Source organism: Buteo buteo, chromosome 22, assembly GCF_964188355.1.
Source record: "Buteo buteo chromosome 22, bButBut1.hap1.1, whole genome shotgun sequence".
Classification (NCBI taxonomy): Eukaryota; Metazoa; Chordata; class Aves; order Accipitriformes; family Accipitridae; genus Buteo; species Buteo buteo.
This window is the reverse complement of record NC_134192.1, coordinates 20293823-20316826: the sequence shown is the minus strand read 5'-3', so window position 1 is coordinate 20316826 and position 23004 is coordinate 20293823. Positions and strand designations below refer to the sequence as shown.

At 38.2% G+C, this 23004-nt stretch overlaps 1 protein-coding gene across 1 annotated transcript in view; it reads left to right on the top strand.

The window, feature by feature from the left end:
• PCDH11X (protocadherin 11 X-linked) overlaps nucleotides 1-23004 on the top strand; it is a 376686-nt gene that overhangs the window by 226360 nt on the left and 127322 nt on the right. The window contains exon 5 of the mRNA XM_075054565.1: nucleotides 22130-22201. Within this exon, the coding sequence (XP_074910666.1) occupies nucleotides 22130-22201 (72 nt within the window). The remainder of the gene's footprint in view (nucleotides 1-22129; nucleotides 22202-23004) is intronic.

Genomic DNA, 23004 nt, shown 5'->3' with positions numbered 1-23004 from the left:
AAAAACAGTCACAAGGTAAATGGTGTAGCTCGTTTTGGCAGTTGGTGATTTACAGGAACATTAACTTTCAAGCTCAATTGACAGCCTCGGAGCTATGTTTCATATAAAGTACGTGCAGTTTGGAAAGAAAGTCACAGAGACAAAGAAGTCATCTATTCCATTAGAGGAAGTACACTTTTAAAAATAATTTCAGCATTATGAAAGGAGGCATTAATGAAGTATTACTGTTACACTTCTTTTCTTGATTCTAAACAAAAGAAGCAGGTGTCTTTCTATAGACACCTGCAAAATGTTTTTTGTGCTGTCTTGACAAATTATTATATGAGATTGGCAATTTGGGAGGTCTTGTGTAGAAGAATCAAAAGTAATAAAAAAAAAAAAGAAAAAACAAACCCACAAAAACTTTGGAAGTCTTGGTAACTTTGGTAACTCACTGTTAAAAACAGTCTTCAAAAAAGATGATGACTGTTCTGAAACTACGTATGCTGTGCAAGAGATCTTCAACAGAGCGGTAAATATTCTTCTAAGTTTAAGTATCTCTTCATAAACACATCAGAGACTTCCCAAACTTTTAATTTAGAGTGAACTTTTTACTTAAGAGGTTTTAACTTTTCTGCTTGGATTGATACTTTCAAGATGAGTACCTCCTTACATTTCCTAGGCTCCATCCTATTTATTTCTTCTCTTTTTCTAGTTTGATCCGTATTTTGTACTTTGAGTGGAGGAGAGTTTTTGTCTGACTTCTTACTACTTTGGTGGAATCGGGTAATCTTTAACAGGTTGAATAATTCTCTGCGTCAAATGAATAGAGTTGTTATTGTTAAAATTGTGTGTTTGCTATTGAATGAGCTAATTTGCAAGATCTGTGACACAAATTAGAGATACAGAAACTGAGATACAGCATGTGTATTTAACTTTTGCTGTAATCTGTGTTGTATCTAGAACTGGCATAAATAATTCATATAACGGTTGTGACTGTAATTTTTATATAGTCTGAATTTGCCTTATTACTGTAAGTATTTTCAGATGTATCTCTTCAAGAATTTAATCTAAGACCCAAATGCTAAAGCATCTGCTCTGGAACTGTATGTTCCTGTCTGAATAAAATAATTCATGGGAATGAACAGCATGGTTTCATCCTACTGCTCCATTGTGCAATATCTGTCTTTGTCCACTTAAGAGGGGTCATCAGCACTTGCTGCAGTATTACTTTCTGTCTGAAAAAAGGTGCACGTATTGTGCAGGAGAGCTGTCATATCTTTCATCTAGAGTTTTACTAGTCTGCTAGACTAAATGTTTTGGTGTTAGGAGATGCTACTTCCATTAAGCATGTTTCCATGAATTTCTCAATATACCACCTTGGACAATTCACTTAATCTCTCAATTTATCTTTCTGTTATTGAAAAAACCACACAGGATAATAGTGCTTATGTAGGGTGAGAATTATTTAATTCATTGATATCTCTGTAGTCTTTGTGCTTTGAAGATTTAATTACTTGGTTGTATTTGAAGGAGCTATAAAATATTGCCAAGCATATTTAATCTTTAAAAAAATCATCCAACCCAGAAAGAAAATAAAATTAATTCAGTAGATAGATAGAAGTTATCTGTTCTAGGACTGGCCAGTTAATATTGCAGGTGCCATCTTTTCACTCTGAGCCTACAGTTCAGGATAGTATATCTGTAAGTAAAGCTCAAATTTAAATACTGTTCACAGCACTTTCTAAGAGATTTGAGATGACCATTTTGTTTCAAGAAATAACAAGACTCAGAATGGGGCTAGCTTCTGTGGCAATGTGTGCAGTGTGATAATACATCACGCCCAAGGTAGTGCTCGCCTTTTCCCACGGTGACACTTGCATAAGAACACTAACAGAAATATCTCTACTTCACCTTTAGAATACCTGTTGACCTCTCTAGTTTAAAATACTCATATCTTTCTCTCATTAGCATCTGTTGGGAGAAATGAAGTGAAAAGATTGCTGCCTTATTCTCCTTAACAGCCTATTTAAATTAAAATGGTAATATGCACACGCATATATTGTCCTAATTTGATCTCTCTGCATTTTTTACAAATAAATCGTTTTGTGTTTAGAAGAAAGGAGGTGTTATTTGTCTATGAAGATGAATTAGCTCTGTGGCTGAAGTGTGTAAAGAGAAAGCAAAGATGAAAAAAGAGATTTCACATAAAAGCAGACCTTTGTCTGTAAGGTCCTTGTAAGGAAACCAGGCTAAGTCTGTGACTTCCACAGTTCTGTGCTTTGGAGTCTGTGGAGTCTTTGTATTTTGGAGGCATCAGCAGGGGGAGAGAGAAGAGGATATAAGACAAAGCTTTCCAGACAAAAGAGAAATTCAGATCATTATCTTCCAGCTTCTCAAATGTATTTACTCAGCCATTCATCCTGGAAGTCACTAAAAGTGCTTTCTGAAGGTTTCCAGTTGCCTGGAAAGACTTCAGGGTAGAAATGTTGTATGAGCTTGGTAGTTGCGTTCTTACCAGCAGGGTTTCAGAAGTTTCTCACTGGTTACTTCATCTGAAAATCCAGGAGGTTGTTGCTTTATAATTCAGTTGGGTTGTGAATTGTCCTCTTCAGCATCTGATTTGTGGGGTAGCTGAAATACAACCCTACCTCTCCGAGGGCTGAAATCTGCCACTAAATCTTCTGCCACACGGACTGAAAGCGACTGTAGCGGAGCGGTGACGGCGAAAGCGGCTCTGAGGTGCTCGGGGTGCCTGGAGGGCAGCGCGGGTGGCAGCCCTTCGGCAAAGGGGTGAGGAGTTGTACCTACAACTCTGCTTATTCTTCCACGCGTTAGCACCCTGCCGGAGGGTGTCATTTTGTGGATTAGTCTAGGGTTTGGGACGTGCGTCTTCTTAGGTGTCCGGAGAGTAATTGTGAGCGGATCCTACGCTGCTTATCTCAAAGGAACGGAGTACATCACCGTATTCACTGTTGTAATTATTTCAGTATAGGCTATAAGTTATAGCTTTAACACGCGGATGTTAAGTGTTTTACACTGCTGTAATTGTAAATCTATATAATTAGATGGAGAGTCTTTTCAAGATGCTAACCCCTGTCTAACAGCAGAAAACAATTTTTATTGATGGTGGTAATCCAGATGGCTAGTAATAGATAACTAAAAGGATAGAAGGGTAAGTGAAATTAAATAAACATTTGAAGTTCAACTCTTACTGTAAGAAAGGTTAGTTTAGTAATTTAAACATCGGCAGTTCAGTAGAAGGCCTACTTGCTCTATTGTGCCTGAAATGGTGAAGTAGTTCTTCAGCTTGGAAAAGAGGAGGAAGAGCTGTGAGGAAAGTACTTGAACATGTTTTTAAAAAAGAAACCCACAACAATGCAGTTTCTGACAAAAAGCCAGAAAACAAAAAGCTTTCATCCTTTCTTAAAATAAAGGTACACCCACAAGAACTATTAGTGCCATGTCAGCCGTAACGGATCTTTGTAGTTCTGCAATTATGTTGTACCTATGGTGTTTAAAAATATTTTTTGAGAGACTGGAGAAGGTTACTTGATTGAAAAAGGAAAAAAAAAAAACAAAACAAAACTAGACACTTTGAGATGTTAAAATTCACAATAGTTGCAGAATTGAAACAAATGAAATTATTATTGTATACTTAAGTACTTCAGCAAATCATTTCAATTGGCTTATTTACCTTTAAAAGATACTGCACTGTTTATTACCTAAGTTGGTATGTATGTGTATATCTAAAGAGTACAAAAGAGGGGTAATTGTTAATTATTTAAGTAACATTTTTATTCATATACTAGAACTAACTATAAAAATTGATAAAATACTTGTAAATTGATATGCAGTCTGTATTATGCCCTGTAGGAAAATAAGCATACTCTTTTAATCATTATTAATATTTCATGGTATGCTGAAACCCAGTAACAACTAACATAATATAAATAAACAGTAGCACAGACATCTCTGGTTGTTTTGTTCTTCATGAAGATACTGGGCACAGAAGACGAGCTTTGAGAGTTCCTTAGGAAAGTAGATCTGAGCTGAGAGTTTTGGGTTTATTCCAACATAAACAAAATGGTAGACTAGGGAATTTCGAAGAATTTCAGTTCTGTTGAAAGTATTCTTACTTTCTGACCGCAATTGTTATGGAGAAAGCATGCCATTTCATACTGGTGGGACATTCCTGCACATATCAGTTTGTGGTGAGCAAATTTATTCTGGCCAGAACAAGTCTCTTGGTGACAACTTCTATAAAATGTGGTTGTCGTGCTGCCAGATACCACAGTGCGAGTTCCATACAAATGGGCATGTATTCCTGGTTTTCTGTAAAACCAGGATATTTACAGGTATGGGATTTCATAGTATTGTTTTATACTGGTAGGAATCTTACAAACAAACAAACCAACTTTTATACAGCCTTAGTAAGAAGGGTTTAAAAATCAGGATTCCTGAAGACACTTTTCCTCCCATGTGACTTTTTATCATGGGCTGATAACTTTAAATCACTAGCCATCTTTACATGAGAGAAATCTAAACACGTATGTCTCTGTATGTATGTATGTATCTAAGCTGTGAACTCAACAGACCTCCAGACTGGGAAACCAGGACCAAAGATGGGGATGGATGCAGCTGTAGATTTGTTGCGCTGGAGAAACCTCTTCTGGAAATGAGAATGACTATGAACTACAGTTGAATCTGTTCTCTGTTTCACTAAGTCATCTACAGTAGGAAAGAGAAAAGTTTTCAGCTTTGGAAGAATCTTTGGAAACATGATCAAGTTAGTTTTATCCCCAGTAGCAGGGATTGGAGGGGAGGTATTAGTAGAGTATAAATACATTAATTGTAGTTTTCCCCTGGCTCTGTGCGGTGGCAGCTAGCACGTAATGCTCCATGCAAGCTTTTTTGCGGCAGCGCCTTTGTTTCCTCTGTGCTATGTAGCAGTTAATGATTCTGCTGAAGAACTTGGCTATAACTTTTAACATTAGGTTGACAAGGCGAAGGTGCTTGCGTTTTGTTTTGTTGGGTTCTTTTTTGTCAGTGCTGCATTCATAATAGCTTGTGTTTTGTTGCACCTCTCAGCGAGATGATCCTCTCTGCGCGTTTGGCACAGAGGGCAATCTCAGAAATATAAGTTTCAAATTCAGTCGTGTGCTGTGCCAGGGATGTTGTGTTTGGTAGTTAACTTAAATCTAGATTTACTTGAACAGCTGATCAGCACTGGCTGATAGTGAAGTGGATGATTTATGAATGCTAAGGGCATGGTTAGGATGAACCTGTTGACATCTGAAAGCAGAAAAAAGCACGTTGAGCCTCGGGAAACCATAAAAGCTTTTTACGCTAGTGAATATGTACTGTGCATTAGGGAGCCGACCTTAATGCCCCAGCACATTTAATATATTTTTTCTTTTACATTCCCTGAAATATTTTTGTATTTTATTATTTTTTACTTCTCCATGTTAAAACTATTACAACCTACAACTTTCTCTCATAAAACTTGTAGTTCATTGATTTCTCTGAGAGTCAGAAACTAATTTTCCTATATAAACAGGTGGGATTGGAAGCCGACTATCGCAACGTGCTCTAGCAAAGACGGAACAACAGATCTCCTGTTACTACCTAATGGTTTCTTCCATGAACTATTTTTATTATTGCTGAAGCAGTTTACCACACTGTGTAACTTACTGAAATGGTAACCGTTGAATGATTCAGTGATTCTGCAGGTTTTTCTGGTGCTGCGGTCATGCGATCTGTAGCAGTTTGGATGTGGGTTGTGATGAGAACCATGAAACGCTGTGTTGTGCCCTGCCTACACCAGGAAAGTCATGTCCTCGGAGCCCTGACTTTCAGTTACTGAAATTAAGTCACTGGAGCACACACGTAGTGACATCTTGGCATAGCCTGCTTGTCAGCAGGAGATCTTGTGTTGTTCAGGGGGTTGTTTCACTCTGGAGACAAGCTATGGTTTGCCAGCTTACATCAAACGTGTGTGGACAAATGCAAATCTGCAGAAACAAGAAACACTGTGTTGCTAAAACTGTAAAGTACACCAGAACTAACACGGGCAAATGTGAGTTGTTTATGAAAAATGCGTTAGAAGTGCCATAGGGTGGAATTATCACTTATCAAGATCTCACTCCCACAGCTTAGAATAGCTTAAAGGTGCTGGAAAATAAGGTTCTGCACTGCTCTCTGGAGATCGTGTCTATTTTGTCTTAATTATTATAGCTCTGAATATTGTTACTCTTTAATGCCATGTTGTGAAATCCATGATTTGCTCAGCACTCCAATCATACAGCCCACAAGATGTTGGTTTTTTTTTTAATTCCCTTAAAAACCAACATATTAATTTAATTGATTCCCCCTCAGTTCTTGAACTAGATTTTTATGAGTGGTCATGTAATTTATTTGACCTACAAATACACCCATGCATGTCAGTACATATATCCCCTTATGTCATGCTTTTCACTTCCTTCTAAGATGAACAATGCCATTCATTCTAATATTTCTGTAGGAGAGGTATGTTTACCTTCTCTGTATCCATTTTCCTCCTGCCTCTCTGACCTATCTAATGTGGTGGTGGTCTTTCCAAGATAGAAAATCGTCTCATGAAGTTACTGACTTGCTCCAGAATGTCCAAACAGCTCCATCTTTAATTACGCTCCAGATTGTTGAGGTACAGTAGTCACTCTCAGTAGAGCTTCTTAATGGTATTTCTCTTTGTGTGGCTGATTCTAGTCATTAGTCAGTTGAGATCAAGTCCTAGATCCTGATCTTCCCCGCGCCCCCCCAGCCCGATAATTTTTTCTGGTATGCTCTGTAACAGTGAGGCAAATGGAAAGAAGTGAAAGAAATATTCCAAAACTGTAAGGTGGAAGGGCATATCCAAAGAGAAGTTCTAACTGTGGTGCATGTTGGTGTGTGTGAGCGGGTGGAGAACCTCTACTGGTTTAAGTAGAACTCCTTTTGCGGGGGCAGAGTATTTATAGTGTTCCTGAGCCTTCCAGCTCTGATGGACTGTGATGGCAGGGAGATGGGGAGCACTGACTGGTCCGTTGGCGCTCTCTGAACCCGGTTGTGATGGCAAGTGCTTAATATAAAATGAATCTTTCTCCACTGCCACAGAGAAATACAAAAAAAGGAGAAGGATGATTATAACTTTTCTCTTGCAGGCAAGAGGTAAGCCTTCAGAAAAGTTGGAGGAGTCAAAGGATTGATTTGTTGTGAAGGATAGTTAGAGGAGACAGCAAATCAATTTACTGAAGCGAGAAGTTTGTGGGAGGGTCTGCTAGGACTTGTGGCTAGGGAGGACTAAGTTAAATGATGCCCCAAAGTAAAATGATGTAGATAAAGGCGGACTTTTCTGAAATGAAAGGAAGGAATGCAGAATTAAATGCAGATCTCAAAGCAGCCAAGAACCTACTCTTGTGCTTGGGAATCTATGATAGAGGTAAATTAAAGAAACCAACTGTTGGCAGAAAACTGCTTGAAGAAATTTTGTAAACTAGAGATAGCTTCATAAAGACTGACAAAGAGAAAGGGAAAAAAAAATCAAATCCCAATATGTTTCTGGGAGACAAATGTTACAATTTTTGAAAGTGAATCTGATTTCTGGTTGAGATAGAATATTAAACTTTTTTAAGGATATAACTATTTAAGACTTGACTTGAGCTGTGTAATTTCCTTTATAGCCGTTTTAGCCTTTTATGATAATATTCTTCCATGCAAATTTCTGCTGAAACAAAATAGTTTCCCTAAAGTGAATCAGGGGTATCTTATGCTAGAGTAGAGTATTTCTCTAAAGTAAGAGGTAAATGTAGAAAAAAAATTGTAAATAGAGAAGTAGAAAAATTATTTCCACAGTGGATTTTTTTTTCTCCAAATCCTGTGATTTTGTAACAGTTCATGCATTTATAGGCATAATCTGAAGGGAATTTTAAATATGAATTCTGTATTATTGGTATTTCATCTAGTGAAGAGTGATTCCAGATTCTCTGTGATGAGTTGGGTAATAGGGGAGAGATGTAATTTAAATCTTTAGTGCGATTCATTGATTTGTTAAGAATAGAAGTATAATACGTCATGATACTTCGCTGTCTTCTATTTACTGCTACTGGCCTTTCTAAGCTTGTTTAAAAAGAGTCTAAAAATTCACTGATACAACATAGTTCTTTAAAAATTTCCATGAAGCAATGATGTGAGGTTATGTAAAATTCCTCACTCGCAGGATTCAGGACAATGCAGGATTAGGTCTGTTGTCTTAAAGTTTATATTTATCGTACATATTTAACACAGAAAATAGTTCTGCATTTTTTATTTGATCTTCAGCTTTCCAGAAGTCTTCTTCCATCCCTGTTGATACATCTTTTGTCATGTGACACATGCTTATTTTGCTCTGTATCAAAAGCAGCTGGTTTTGAGGGAACTCTTTTATGTCATTTTCTTTGTATGTCATTTACCGTTTTTATTAATTTTAGCTGTGACTTTTTGTATTTGCAGTGGTTAAATTTCCTTAGTATAATCAGTGTATGTCTACAAAGGAGAACAAATGTCTTTTAATTCCCTTTTCAAAAGGTTTGTCTTTTGGGGCTTTTCAGTTAATATCTTAATCAGCAGTCTCTCTTAGCACCCAGTGACTGAGTAGCAGTGACATTTTTGTTCTTCTCATTTTCATTTTTATTCCAACTTTTTGTTTGCTAAAGAAACAGAATGGGATGATTGTTTTAGGATGTTGTCAGCATAGGTTCCTTGGGCTGGCAGATATAAATCTTGCCAAGTGTACTTGTGCGAGGTACACTGCTGCATCAGAATTGAACATAGAAATTTTGAAGGACATGAAAAGTTTATGATGTTTGCTTTTTGAGTTCCACTTCACTAATACTGAACAGCAGTGTATGTGCTCAACTACGTCAAGAAGGAAAGGGAAGAGAAGCTGGTGCGTTTGTATAGCCAGCCTATCTGTACTGCATGTGATTGCCTAGAAAATTCCATTTGGTTCAGTCAACAAGTTCTACGCGGCCTCTTCTTTCTTTCCAACTGCTCCCTTTGAGATAAGTCTGGAAGAGCAAAAAAAGGAAAAATATGATTTTTACCTTTGAACGCTGAGGCTTTATATGTGTATAGATAGATCATAACAGCTTTACATTTCTATAATAATGACATTTTATCTTTATGTTACAATGGGACTGACAAGAATATTTAAAGGGTTGTGGGACAAAGTGATTTCCATTTTCCCTACTTCAGAAAGAGATCATTTAAATAAATTTTCTTCAATTTTCCTTGTTAATAAAATTTTAATACACACATAATATTAACCTACACTTGCATTTAGAAAAACAAACTGTAAAAATAGGGAATACTGACCCAGGATCTTTTTTGTTAGTTTGAGGGGGTTTTTTTTGTAGTGAGCCTTGGACCAGCATTTCCCCTACAAATGTTATTTGTGGTGAGTTCAGATCTTTCGTTTCAATAATACTTCATGGGGTGTAGGAATTGGAACAATAAAGAGTATAATCCAAAAAGGTTTAAGGGCCATTGTCATGTAAGTTGAGAGAGTGTTTCATATTCCTTAAGATTTTGAATTTATACCAGCAGGTTCAGTGCAATAATCCTGAGATAACAATTTTTTTTTTTTGAATACATAAATCAAAGGTATTAGAGAAGATCATACAAGATTTGCATAACCCTTTAGAAAATTGTCACAAGCTTTATAAGTGAAATTGTTCCCAGTCTATTGCATATAGACAGAATAATGCACTTTATAATAAATTAATGAAAGTGGCTACTGTGTATGATTTCACTGCCATATATTATTTCACTGAAAGCGTGCTTCATCTAAGACAAGTAGCAATTCAGTGTAAATAGTTTAGAAATCCATTGATGGCCATTTTCTGTGTATTTGCCATTGCTTTTCACATACTACAAATGTTTATTTGCAAATCTCTTACGTTAAGTGCAATGTGCAAAACCCTCAACTTCCATCAGAATGATGCTTCAATGATTTTTATCTCATTAACTATTTCTAAAAGCTCAAATTATTCCTGGAATACATCATCTGGAAGAATTAAAGCAGTTCCCCCTAATAAGTAAGCTGCCATTTTCCTTAACATGTATAAGAGGTCTGTGTATGATATAGTAGCTCCTTTGATATTTTCCTTAATCCACTAGGATGTATCTTTTTTGTACAAAAAACAAAGGAGGATGCTTTAAAGTGATCTTTGTTTTTTAAGTTTGCATCTATGACGTTATCTACCTGAAATTAGAAATTCCAGGTTTTGCACTTTTTTTCTAACAACATGGGGAATTTTGATGGAAAAAAAATTGAGTTCTATATCTTGCAAAGCTTCCTGTCTTTCTTTGTAAACTGGCTTAAATTGAAGTCTCTGTTATCACGTCTTCACTATTTTTGGTGTTCAAACTAGCTGGAACTAAACCAGACCAGTGATGTGTACACATTACCATGTTTTGGATTCAGCATTAAAAATCCTTTGCTAACATTTTTGCTGAAATTCCAAGAGTTTCATATTCATCTGCTTAGGGCCAGAGCTTGTAACTGAGGTATCTGGTCATCTAACTCAGTCCCTCAGGTTTCCTCTGCCCCATATCTGTAACATACTGCTGGGGAGTCAGATGCAGAAAAAGAATTGTTTGCAGTGATTGAGAAAAAACTTGACTTATACAGTGTATTGCTTAATAAGAATATCCTCTACAATTTAACAGAGTCTGTTTTATAAAAATGCTTAACAAAAATCAAATAAATTTTCATGCAGCACATCTGAAATATTTGAATTCTGGAGTGGCTCTGGAAATCAGAGTGAGAGTGTGTGTGTGAATATGCATCTGTTCTGAAAGGTGTCTTCCAAATTCTAATCATCTGTATTATGAAGTCTACTTCCGATGTTCTAATGCATTACTTTATGACAGTAGTTTTCTTCACAATCTTAACAAAGAGAGGGCATTTTGTCTCATCTTGGCATTAGGAATAGAAATTGTTGCTTTAAAAATTACTGTATGTGTGACTCTGCTCTTTAGTTTGCCATTTTTAAAATGAGGAAAATGATGCTTCCAGAGGAGCAATACTAATATCAGTTCATTATTGTTTTTATAAAACACAAGGACTGTGCTTGAAAAGTTTTCCACTGCAGGCGTTATTAGTGGAAGCAGACCTGCATAAACTAATTTAATCATATATTTATGGAAGATTAGATTTCAGATACAATGTTCTGCATTTTCTTTTTCTCTTTCCCCCGCTCTGCCCCAAGGGGAAAAACAATCTCTCATTCAATAATTCATGAATAACAGAAAATAAAATAGAAAACATGGAAAGCGTCAGGAAATGTATTTGAGAAGCAGTGTGTGTCAGGATTAAAATAAGCTTTAAAATAGAAGGTGAGGATGCACTTGGACTTAGGTACAACACAGTTGGTAGAAGACAGTCAGAAACTGATTTATCTTAAGTGAAGACACCTCACAGGATTAAGTTTAGACATCCTTAACACCACTGTAACACCCGCTTGTCAGTGTTCTTCAGTACTTCAGAAATACTCCTCCTGCTTTGCCCGTTATTTAAAAGACTCGGATCTCCCCTGATCCCTTTGTGTTCTTAATTCTCACCTCGTTTACAAAACCTGTGGAGAGCATGGGGTTTATTTCTTCTTGTGTTCATTATTTTACCTTCTAAATTTCATCTAACTGTCTTCACTTACAGTAAAATCTTGCAGTAACGTGGGTTTCAGCACAGGCTGCGTGATCCCCGTGGATTGCTAATCTGTGCCGATCACTGCCGTGGCGGTGCCACGCTTGTCTGCTGCTGTTGTACCCAGCACCAAACTCTGCCTCTGCTGCGTGCCTGCGCTCCGAGCACGTTTCTGATCAGAGCAGGGACAAGGTAACAGATGCACCAGGGGTAATACTTGTATTAAGTGCTTAAGTTGTAAAGCTATCCCAATATCTGCGCCAAGGAGTCTTGTAATGATGTCTACACAATAAAGAGAGCATATCTATATTATGATAACTTTCCTGAGTCTCCTGGGTGGGCCCATTACTTGTATGTATGTGTGTATGTATTAAAAAAAAGAAAACCCCAAAAACCCCAAACAAACCAACAACAACAAAAAAAACCCAAAACAAACAAAAAAAACCCAAAACCAAACCTAAACCTCAAAAACCACTGAGAATGCTTCTGAGCCTGCCCAATTTGCGCTTCTGCCACCATGTCCCAAGCATACAAATCTACTGTAAGTACGGAGGCAGTTAAGTATCAGTGAAATTCCGGCATTGGTGTACCTTAGCGTCAGTCTCTCAGGACTGCCAAAATCTCTTTCTTCAGTGCGTCCTCCGTAGGTGATGTCCCAAGCCCACTGAGTCTTCTGATGAGTTGTAGGTTCCCTCCTTCCAGAAAGGCAGTATAGTAGGCAGATTTTATATAGGTTAGTAAGAGAAGTAATTTCATAATGTAATTATTATGTTTAGCTGAAAAAAAAAAGGTTAGAATTTTAGAATTCTTCCTGAAATAGAATTACTATTCTCTTGACAGCAAACCCTATTAGCACAGTTAAATATATGATAGCAAGGTAGGATTTTTCCTGTAATTTTAGAACGGGTTCCTGACATAAAGTAAAGGTGGGGTTGCTATAACATATTGAGTATTAGGTGAAATGTGATGGGGCTTTGTGGACATCTGTGGATAGCATTTTCCCGTTGGGACAAGTAAGTAAGTATTTCCATATTGTTTTTCTTGAGGGAAAGCTGACGCACACAGTTGTCTGAGGGAAGGGAGGAAGCTGCAGAGAGGCAGACAGACACCGGTTTCTTTTGGTTAACAGGAAGGCAGTACGAATTTAAATGTATTTTACTATAATAATAATGGGATTTCAGACTGTATTCTGACCACATGTGAAGTAACAAATGACAGGAGTATGTGATTATGTATGTCAACGCTTATAAAAATGCTCACATATTTTTCACAAGTTGTGCCGATAGAGCCTACAGACATTCTTGGCTTAAGCGGAGCGATGGTTCTGCCTTGCATTGGCCTTCCTTGGAGCAGATGGAGCTACTCTTACCTATACTTAACCTTGGAGACTCCTACGTGTGTTTCCCTCTTCTTCCCTATTTTACGAGTTACACGGTTTGCATTCAGTCTGAATTCTGTGCCATAGTTTAGGATACATGCTGAATAATTTACTCAGAGACTTGATAAGAAAAAAAAGTTACTTCCAAGCATACCTCTTTATCTCTTGAGGGATTATTTATGGTACGAGTGCCTGTTCAGGACATATTCTTGCCACCTGAAGAACAATCTGACTCTTTATTTTACTTCATATACTAAGAACTACAATATGCACTAGAAAAATCAAACATACTTTATAAGACAAATAGTCACAGCTGGGGATAAGGAATATAAATAGGATGACATCAAATGAAAAGAGCTGATGATCCAACAAGGCTTCTATAGATCATGTTGTCTCTAATGTCAGGAGAATTGCAGATTAGTCTTGCTGCTGTGTATAAGTAAACCTATTTATCAACTTTCTGGAAAAATCTAATTGAAGGTGGCAGGTTTTCCTTAGTTCTGCCACACTTCAAAGCCTGAAGTGTAGGGGTTTGTCAGCCATTCTTTCCTGGCTATAATCAGCGTGTGAGATTCCCGTTCAGGCTTTTCTCCACCAGCCAGGTCCGAGCTACTCCTGGCCGACTCTGATAATGTATTTTTAGTTTGCTTGATTAGTAAAGTAAAAAATGAGGAAGCCTTAGCTTTTAACAACTTTATCCAATTCAGACTTAATATTCAGAGACAAAGAGCAATTTAAACTGCAAATGTTCATTATAAGAAGCCGGATTTCTATAAAGTGTAACTTAGTCACACCATAGAGAAAGAAGGTGACAAGCCCTAGAAGAAAACCCGTTGGGACAAGGTGGATACTGGCAGAGGCTATGCTATTTTTCCTGAATAACCTACAGGAAGAGAAACTATTTTTATGAAGGGATATAACAAGAAATGTGAATTTTAACAACTCTGGAGAAAATATGCAGGAATATAAAAAGTCGTAGTTTTGCTACCATGTACTACATTTTTAACATGATGCTTTATATCCAAGTCACAAAACGGATTTCTGTACATTTATATTCATTCTTTAAAAGCTAAGTAGAGCTCAGGCAACTAAAACAAGCTGTTTGATATTAAGTTCTTTTTTTCCCCTTTCACTTGATGTAAGAATACTGTAGCATATAATGTCACATTAGTTTTATATATGTAAATACTTTCAAGTCAGAACATGTAGTGTGAGCATATTTTATCAGCTATTACCACTAAGATTTATACCTTTCCGAACTGAAAAAAATGTTCTGTGTTTATCAAAATTTAAAGTAATTTTGCTCCTTTAGGATTATCTGAATTTGTGGGAATGCCTCTGTTCTTATATCGGAAAGAATTAAACTACGCATTAATTAAGAAATTTTTGTCAATTCTGAAATTTGGGAAACTTGTTGAAGTATCTTAGCAATGATGTGCAAGATAAAACAGCAGTGTAACGCAGTATCTGATTGTTACTTAAATGTAATAAAATCAGTTGAACAACAAAGTCTTCGATAGCATATTCTCACAGATAGGCATTTTCTTAGGCATTCTGAAATGCTGATATTCTTACAGGGAGCTTTAGGATAAATCCATATAATTCCTGTGCATGACATTTTGAAAAGACCAGAGCTGTGAATATCACACCTGATTGCTTTTAAGTCAAAAGCTTTCATGTGCAGGAAATAATGTTTCAATTAAAAAGAGACAGAAGGGGGACATCATTTGATATTACTACATTGCACTCAAAATCATGTACAGAAAAAGAAAACTAGAGCAAATTCAATAGGCTGCTGACTCAAAGCTGAACAGACTTAAACATTTGTATCACCTCTTCAAAAGATTGATAGGCCACAATTTTAGTATCAAATTACTGTATCAAGTCTCAGAACTTGGTGGTCTCAGTCTCTGTATTTTTGACATTTTGCTATTGCTAGTTACCAAGCGCTTGGTTTTATTCTCCGTTGTTCCCACTTCAACTTCGTCATCATTTAGAGTCTGAAATTTATAGATTCCCTCTACTATAATTTCAGCTGTGAAGATACTGTGTAAGATTACAAATACTGACAGCAGGTGGAAAGAATTTCTACGCCTTAGCATGCTGACTTTGCTTTGTGCTTTTTCCACGCAAACTGTATTTGATTTACAATTAAAAGTATATATAGGCACCTGTAAGATTAGCGAGCATTTTAATTTTTAATACTATATACACTATCTGACATTTCACGGGGGATTCAGAGGAAATCCTTCCTCCTTCCATAAAACTAATAGAATGCATTTACCCTAAAATTGCCCTTGAAATAGATACTTTTTCTAGTAATATTTGGAATCGTTTCTCCCAAATGACATCTCCTTTCCCGTAAGATGCTTGATCATTGAATCCTGAAATACAGATTTGGGGTTTGCTTATGGTTTCTTTACAGAACCATTAAGAAAAAGAATTTGCCAGGTGAAGATTCACCATGTATGTATGGATTTGCTAGCTGTATAAAAAGCATTGTTCTTCTATGGATGACCTCCTTGCACAGAATGATAGTTTTATCCTTCTCTACATCATTATGTTTGCTGTACAAAAATCCTGCTGTGCTACATCATAATAACATGTAATCTTCTTGCTCAGTTTAGCTGAGATTTAAGGAGCCGCTGTTCATGGAAGCAGTTTTCTAAAGTCTGATCTATAATTTACCAGAATCAACCAGGCAAAAGAGCAAGAGGCTTTATAAGAGGGATACAGCCCTTAAAACTCTTAAATGAAGATTAGTTTAAAGTTTTACAATCCGGTACAGAACCATCTGGCAAATCTCATGTCAGGCTTTGTTAAACCTCTGAGCTTTCCTAGTATGCTGTAGTCACTCAGCCCCCACCCCACAGCCTGCCTTTATCTTCCATTCCTCTGTCTCCTGCCAGGCACCCGCTTTACTCATAGGTGTGTTGGAACAGAAGAAGGAAATAAGTAAGCGGAGGGCTGATTTTTCTACAGGAATAGTTAGAACAGCTGTAAACGATGGAGGCTGTGGGTGTGCTGCACCTCTGGAAATCATGCCCTTCTAATTGCTGGCTGGCTGGATATGCACTAGGTGATTTATTGCATCTTTGAAGAGGTACTTGCAAGATAAAAGCTGCCTGTTGGCAGAACCGTTAGAGACTTGCTGGGTTAAATTGTGGCTTTTGAGGCCAAGGAATCGCTGGGAGGACGTATAGCAACATCACAAGGCATTTTGATACTTTCAGAAACGGAGCCGCAGGTGTTGCAGCCAAAACAGCGTAGAAGTTGGGTCAGTGGTGATTCCAGTTGCTGGTTGGTGTGGGAAGCCGATTGTTCCCGTCGTTCCTAAACCACGTTTCAGGGCTCTAGTCTGTGGGTTTCTCGCTGATACCTCTACAAAGGGGTTTTTACCTCTGAGTTTCAGATTGTATTTTTGTTCTTTGGAAGAAGGCAGAGCTAATGCGTTTCTTGAACACAAAGCAAACCCCCTCCCATATGAATCCTTACTAATATCTTGATTTCAGCTGTCCTATGGCTTTCCCATATACTTATGTGTCACACAGATTTATTTTTGTATTTATAAAAGCTTGGAAACGTGGAACAAAATAATTTGTTCTAGCAATCTGTTACATAAAATTATACTTTCTTCACTTAAATTAACCCTTCTGTTCACCTTTCACATGAAGGATCTTAGGAGGCTGAAGGAGAGGACTGCAGGAATCCAATTACCTGAAATCAACTTACAGGCAAGAAGGAGGCATTGTTAATGGAGATAATCTCCTTCTCAGGCTTACAACGTTTCTCTGTCTCAGTGTGATAATAAAGATGTTCTGTCTGGATGGTGAAATTAGTATACATGATTTCCTGATTATAATGTGGGACAGTAAAATAGTAAAGTCTGCAGTTCCTCTCAAAATGTAGCTTTTGGCCATATACTTTAAACATAACTAGAAAAGACAAAAGCTGCCCCAAATACACATGTGCAATCCCAGCCAGACTTTGATAATGTAACGTAACTAATATACTGCTTACAAAATGTCTTTTGCTGTTTGTTTCCTAAATCTCACTTCAAGCCATACTGGATTTCAGCTTGAAAGACAATTTCATAAAGCCCTTTTTTTTTTTCTCTCGTTCCTGTAAAGTGCAGGAGTGGAACACTTTGAGTCAGACAATCTTAATGCTGCTGTAGCAATTTTGGAAGGCACCAGAGAAAAATGCATTGTATTATCTTTGAATTTCAGTCTGCTTTTGCTTCTCACAGCAATCAATAACCATTAGAATCATTGGTGGTAGTATCCGTCTGGATAATTTTAGGGCTTTGCCAGAAATCAAAATACATAAACCCAAATTGTTGTGCTGTAACTCTTTCTTTTCTTTTTAACTCTAATAAATCCAGATTTGCTTCAAAGAAAAGCAGAAAAACTGTCAATAAGGAAACAGGATGAAAAGGACATGACACCTAGCTGAACAGATCCAGTAGTCAGCATTACACTAGAAAGTTTGAGGGCCAGAACAAATTCCCTTTGTTGCCTGGGAAGGTGATAGTCATTGAAAAATTAGTCACATCCGTGGGTCAAGTTACTAGAAATTTTTATGATTATTTTAAAATGCAACTCGGGAAGCTGAGGCCAACCAACTGAACATAATTTAACTTCTCTCCAGCAAAAAGGGAAGGACTTTCCCTCAGTTTTAGAGTACGTATTTTGTATTAGAGGTGGCTGCCTGGTAGCTCGGGAGTCCTGGCTGTAGGAAGCGAAGGGATCCAGCAGGTCCTGTGGCCGGGAGCGCAGCTCGAGCTGGATTCGGCCGAGGCAGAAAGCGGGCAGCTGCCTGCCTGCCCGCCTCTCTTAGCTCCTGAGGAGCGGGATGCTCTTTGCGTGTGCGCCTGGATGTGGCACCTTCCTCTGGTCGCTGGTGCTGTGACGCCCTGCGGGGAGGGAGAGGCAAGAGGGAGAGCTCGGCGGGTGGCTGTCAGACAGGAGGGAATGGGCATCCCTCTTCCCCCGTCCACCTGCATCCCACCTTCCTGAGCTACGCAGGGGACTGGCGGGGCAGGATCCCAGACGGAATGAGCTGGACCAGTATCTTAGGGCAGAGAGAATGGGGTTGAGTCTGATGGAGAAAATAGGTTGAGCAAATTAGCAGTGACTCATTACGCATCAGCCTAACCTGTACAGGCACCAGGAACCCGACTAGCGTATGGGGAGGATGCAGCTGTAAGATTAGTTTGCACTATCTCAGATGTGCGAGAGATTTCCCGCTTGTATTTCAGAGTGGGGACCACCGGTGTGTCATCTTAAAGGTAAAAATGAAGTCTGACTTCCAACGATGAATTTCATAACCTTTAAAATCTATTTTACGATTTATTTTCTCTGGTAAATTTTGGAAGCTTGGCTATTACCTGTCAAGCTGTCATAAGTAATTATATGTTTGTTAACTTACTGTTCCTAACAAACAACAGGAAATATTCATGATGAATTTCTTTTTTCCCTAAAAAAGATTTAATAACTACTTTGATTAAATATTAAAGCTCTTGTTTGCTGTTACAACTAGACAGAAAATTCCAAATATCAGCAAAATGTTTTCTGCACAATCTTTTTACTAGCTGGCCATTATGCTGGACTTTATTGATTGCTAACATCATTGATCAGGGTAATTTCTAGGTGGTCAGGTGGAAGACCGATGCGACTGGCTGTGTGATGACTCAGCAAAGCAAAACTTCTTTCATAGTGAAAATACTTGAAAATTGGACTTTCTGTGGATAGACAAGATTGCCTGGCCTTGGGGAACAGTTGACAGTATTGTGTTTCCCACTGGGTAAAAGGGATTACTGAGATAAAGAAAACTTTTACAGCCAGCAAGACCTTATGTGGTTTCCTGTCTTGTTTTGCCTTCTCCAGTGCTGGTACCAGGGCAGTGGTACGGGGTGTCAGGTAATGATTTAGAGCAAAACGAGTCTCCCTCAGCTCCAGTAGAGGGGAAGATCTCAGAAGGTGTTGGATGAATGGCAGGAACTGAATCGGTTGTCCGGATACGCCCTGGAACGGTAGTTGGCTGTAAGAGAAGTGACAGGTGGTTCATCAAACAGGAAAAGAACCTAATTTATTCCAGAAGTCAAGCCTGCCTGCTAAAGAAGTTGTAATCAGTGCGTGTACGAGAGCTAAGGGAGTTTTAATGGCACTGCTGAAACCATAATGTAATATCCAGGTTGAAATCATTCCATCTTTATCTCATTACGAGTACAATTTTCTTCTATGTGTGAAACTTAAATGTCAAATTGAGGAAGTGGAGGGAACATAAACAAAAGTCTGTGGGCATATTCTATTGTTTCTTTAGAGGAATCGTAGACGCTGCAGAAGGCTGTGGGAAGATGCTCCAAGCAAAACGGGGGGATGAAGGCTTCCAAAAACTTTCCCCTCTTAGTGAGAGCTTCTTTATCTGTGCTGGAAGAAAGAAGCTCCCAGGAGGATTGTCTATCATTACCACATTCTTTAAAAGAGAGAAAAGAGAACTTGTGAATAAGTGCTGCTTATGTGTGGTCCATTAAGATTGTGTGTATATCTCAGCAAGTGGTAAGTAGGGAGCTTGTATACTAGAAGCACAACTGCTGTAGTAGCAGGTAGTTCAGAACAGGTATTCACACCGTCTGAGTTTTGGGAGCTGCAGCTGATGTGCTGCTAGTTAGCAGTGTAAGTGCTGGTTCACTGTAATCACGTGTGTAGTCACAGCTCACGTATAAGATGTTTTTCTACACTGAAAAGTGACCGTGCAAACACAGTTCCAGGTTCTCTGTGGCAAACCAGATGTGTGCTGTGCGTTGGGGCCTTTAATTTCTAGAGCTCAGTCCCTCTAGTTCTGGAGCGGCATTGTAAAAACGGAACGAGAGCTGGGAAGATGCGTACTGCTGTGTGTGGAAAGCCTGTAGGGGCTGGAAGCAGCTGCTGCTTGGTTTTTTCTTTCTTTCATGTGCTCCAGGCTGCAGGCTGCTGACTGACTAGTAGTCGCCCCAGAACCTGCTCTATTTTCACTGTTGCTGTGTTTTGTCACTGCTTTCTGACACTTGTCTTCGGAGGGGTGAAAGGGTTTCTTTGGGTGCTGGGTAGTGGAAACAGTAGGAAATAAATGAAGAACACAAGGTGCTAGTCTATAAGAAATTCAGCATTGAGAGGTGTTTGAGTCTTCATTAAGTCGTATCTAAGATTTAGAGCATGGTTTTCAAGTGTTACTCAAACATTTTAAGTATTGTCTCACCTAAATGTGCTTTTGCATCCCTTTTCTTCGTGTACTCATACACTTGTTTTTTTCCTTTTTCTCTCTGCTCTAAAATAGAACTGACTGGTCAAATGTGTTATAAAAAAACTGATGTGAAATTCCAAGGAAAACTATTTCTCAAGAAATAGTGTGGGTTTTTTGTTTTGTTTTGGTTTTTTTATGTCAGTTCCTGGCAGGATGTCCAATATAAAATTATTATGGTATCTTGGCACCACAATTGATATGTTTAATAATTTTCATTATGTGTTTGGGTCCCTTTGATGCTTGATCATTACATTTAAAAAAGATTATAAGGTAGAGTACGTTTCCTTTTGAACATACGAAAAACACAACCTTCCCTTTCCAGATGCATTCATTTAACTCTGTTTAGCATTCACTAAATCTGTGGTTATTTTTTTTTCTTTTGAAATGCACTTATTGTTCTATTTCAAGAATGAATCATGTTCTGTTGTTACCCCAAAATATAGCATAACAGAAATGGTAAAAATGATTGCCTGTAATCTATTATTACAGGCAATCCAACCTGCCAAAACAAAATTACCATTTAATAAGGTGGGTTTTTAAAATGAGCCCTGTGAATGCTCCATGCTACTGAAGTTGCCCACAAATTCTGTATTTTAAAAAAATGTTTCCTTTTAAGTGGCCACATTTTACTATAGATGACAGAAAATCCAATGGTATATCTCCCTTTCTTTGTCAGTCCTTGCAGTCTCCATGGGCATTTAGATCACTCTGATATGAGACTTGGATAAAATGCTATTTATATTATGTAAAAGGCTGTATCCAAAGGGTAGTACATTAGAGATGTGTTTCAGGAGGAGGAAAATCCTGGCACTACTTAAATACTGTATTTCAGCAGTGGACCTTTTTTGTGAATGCCATTGTTTCTGGTGTATGACAAAGAATTTAGGGAGGAAGAAAATATGTGAGACTTGTCAGTATTTTTGCAGCAATGTGTGAAGTTCCTTTCCTGGGAAATTCGTATGGAGAAAATTAAAAGGAGCCACCACGCTATTCCATGTGCAGTCCTAGTGCTCAAAAATCTTACGTGTTTATTATGGAAGCAGAGGAATTACAGACTTTAACAAGTAATTGCAGGATCTTTTGGTAATATTAAAAAAAGGAAGTGTGAGGGTCAGCAAGTCTACTTCTTTGAAGACTACTTTAATCTATTTGATTATACAGACTTGTGATTTGGGGTGGTCGATCTTGAGATATTCCAAGGTAGTGGAAAGTCGAGGAGACCAGAAGCTGGTAACTGCTCAGTCTTCTGGCTCCAGAGCCAAAGAGTGTTCAGGAGAGGCAAGGGCTCTCATCTGGAAACATGGTTCCCCTGCCCAAATAATGCAGACTTTTAAAAAGTTTTCCATATTTCTTTTAATTCACCTATTTAAGTTAGTTCCGCTGCAGTCAATGTCCTTCTTTGAGGGTGTCCGTTGAACATAGCACAGCCTGGGGACAAAATGGCAGAGAAACCAGAGTCGAGTTCCCTCTGAAATTCTGCTGCTGAATGTTACTCTGTTGGCAAATCATTTCACATTTTTATCTGAGTTTTTTCATCTTTACACACAGACAAAGGCGTGTACCCCCCACACCTTGAAAGCTTAAGCAACTCTATAAAAATCACATTCCTTAGCTGCAAAAATATCAGACCTACAAGTCTACTCCAAATATATGCAGTTGTGATACATTACTTTATTTCGTACAAATTTTGTACCTGACTGTTTTATTCCCTCAAGGGAAATTAATGCTGAATGCTGACCAAGTGGTTGAACATGTAACTGATGCATACTTTTCTCTCCTAAAAGCACACAAAAGAAATGGGAAGGCCACAAACTCCTTTGAAAGAAACAGCCTTGGAGCCTTGGACTCAGCCACAGGTAGGCTGGAACAACTTTTCTGATAATGTGTTTTCTGTCAGAGTGGCTTCTGTAAGTTGTAATAGAATTAATCTGGGGTTCGAAAGAAACGCTGCAACAGGTGGCTCTGTGGTTCTTGGCATCGTATGTCAAAATGATTTGTTTTGGTGTTTGGCTGCCCAGACTATTGGTAGTGTCCTTTTAGTTGAAGTCTCAGCTTTTTTTCTAAGGGAGAAATGCCAGGATTATCTTGCCTTCAGCTTATGTGCCTTATGTGCTTAAAAAACCTTGCTGAACTTTACAAAAAAAACCTGCTTTCTGAGTGGTGTGTCAATAAACTGTAAGCATCTCCTGGTGTAGAAATGAAGTTTGTGGAAGTTTGTTATTTTGAGAGAAAGGTTTGAAAGATCAACCTTTTGCATTGTAAGGATTTAACCAAAAATGTAGAAATACTTAATTGTGCAAAAAGAGATAAAGAAATGGGGATATTAATACACAATTGTCCTTAACACAAAATGATTTTGGAGGTTTGGGCCTTGCAGTTTTGTACGTACTTGAGCAAATCGAGTATTTTAGATTTCTTACATGCAGGAGTTCAGAGCCATTTTTGCTGTTTACTCCCTGTGTACCAGTGTACTGCGCTGCACATTGAAATATGTGGCTTTGGAGGTGACGGGAGGGAAGGAAAGAGCCGATTCATAGTGTAGGTGAAACTGGATGTTGCTGTTCCAAGGACAAGGATTGGGGCTGTACAAGAGAAGGTGCTGGAGTGGGGTGGAGATGCAGTAGGGTAGGGTGCCGAGAAAACCAACCTGGAGAATCAG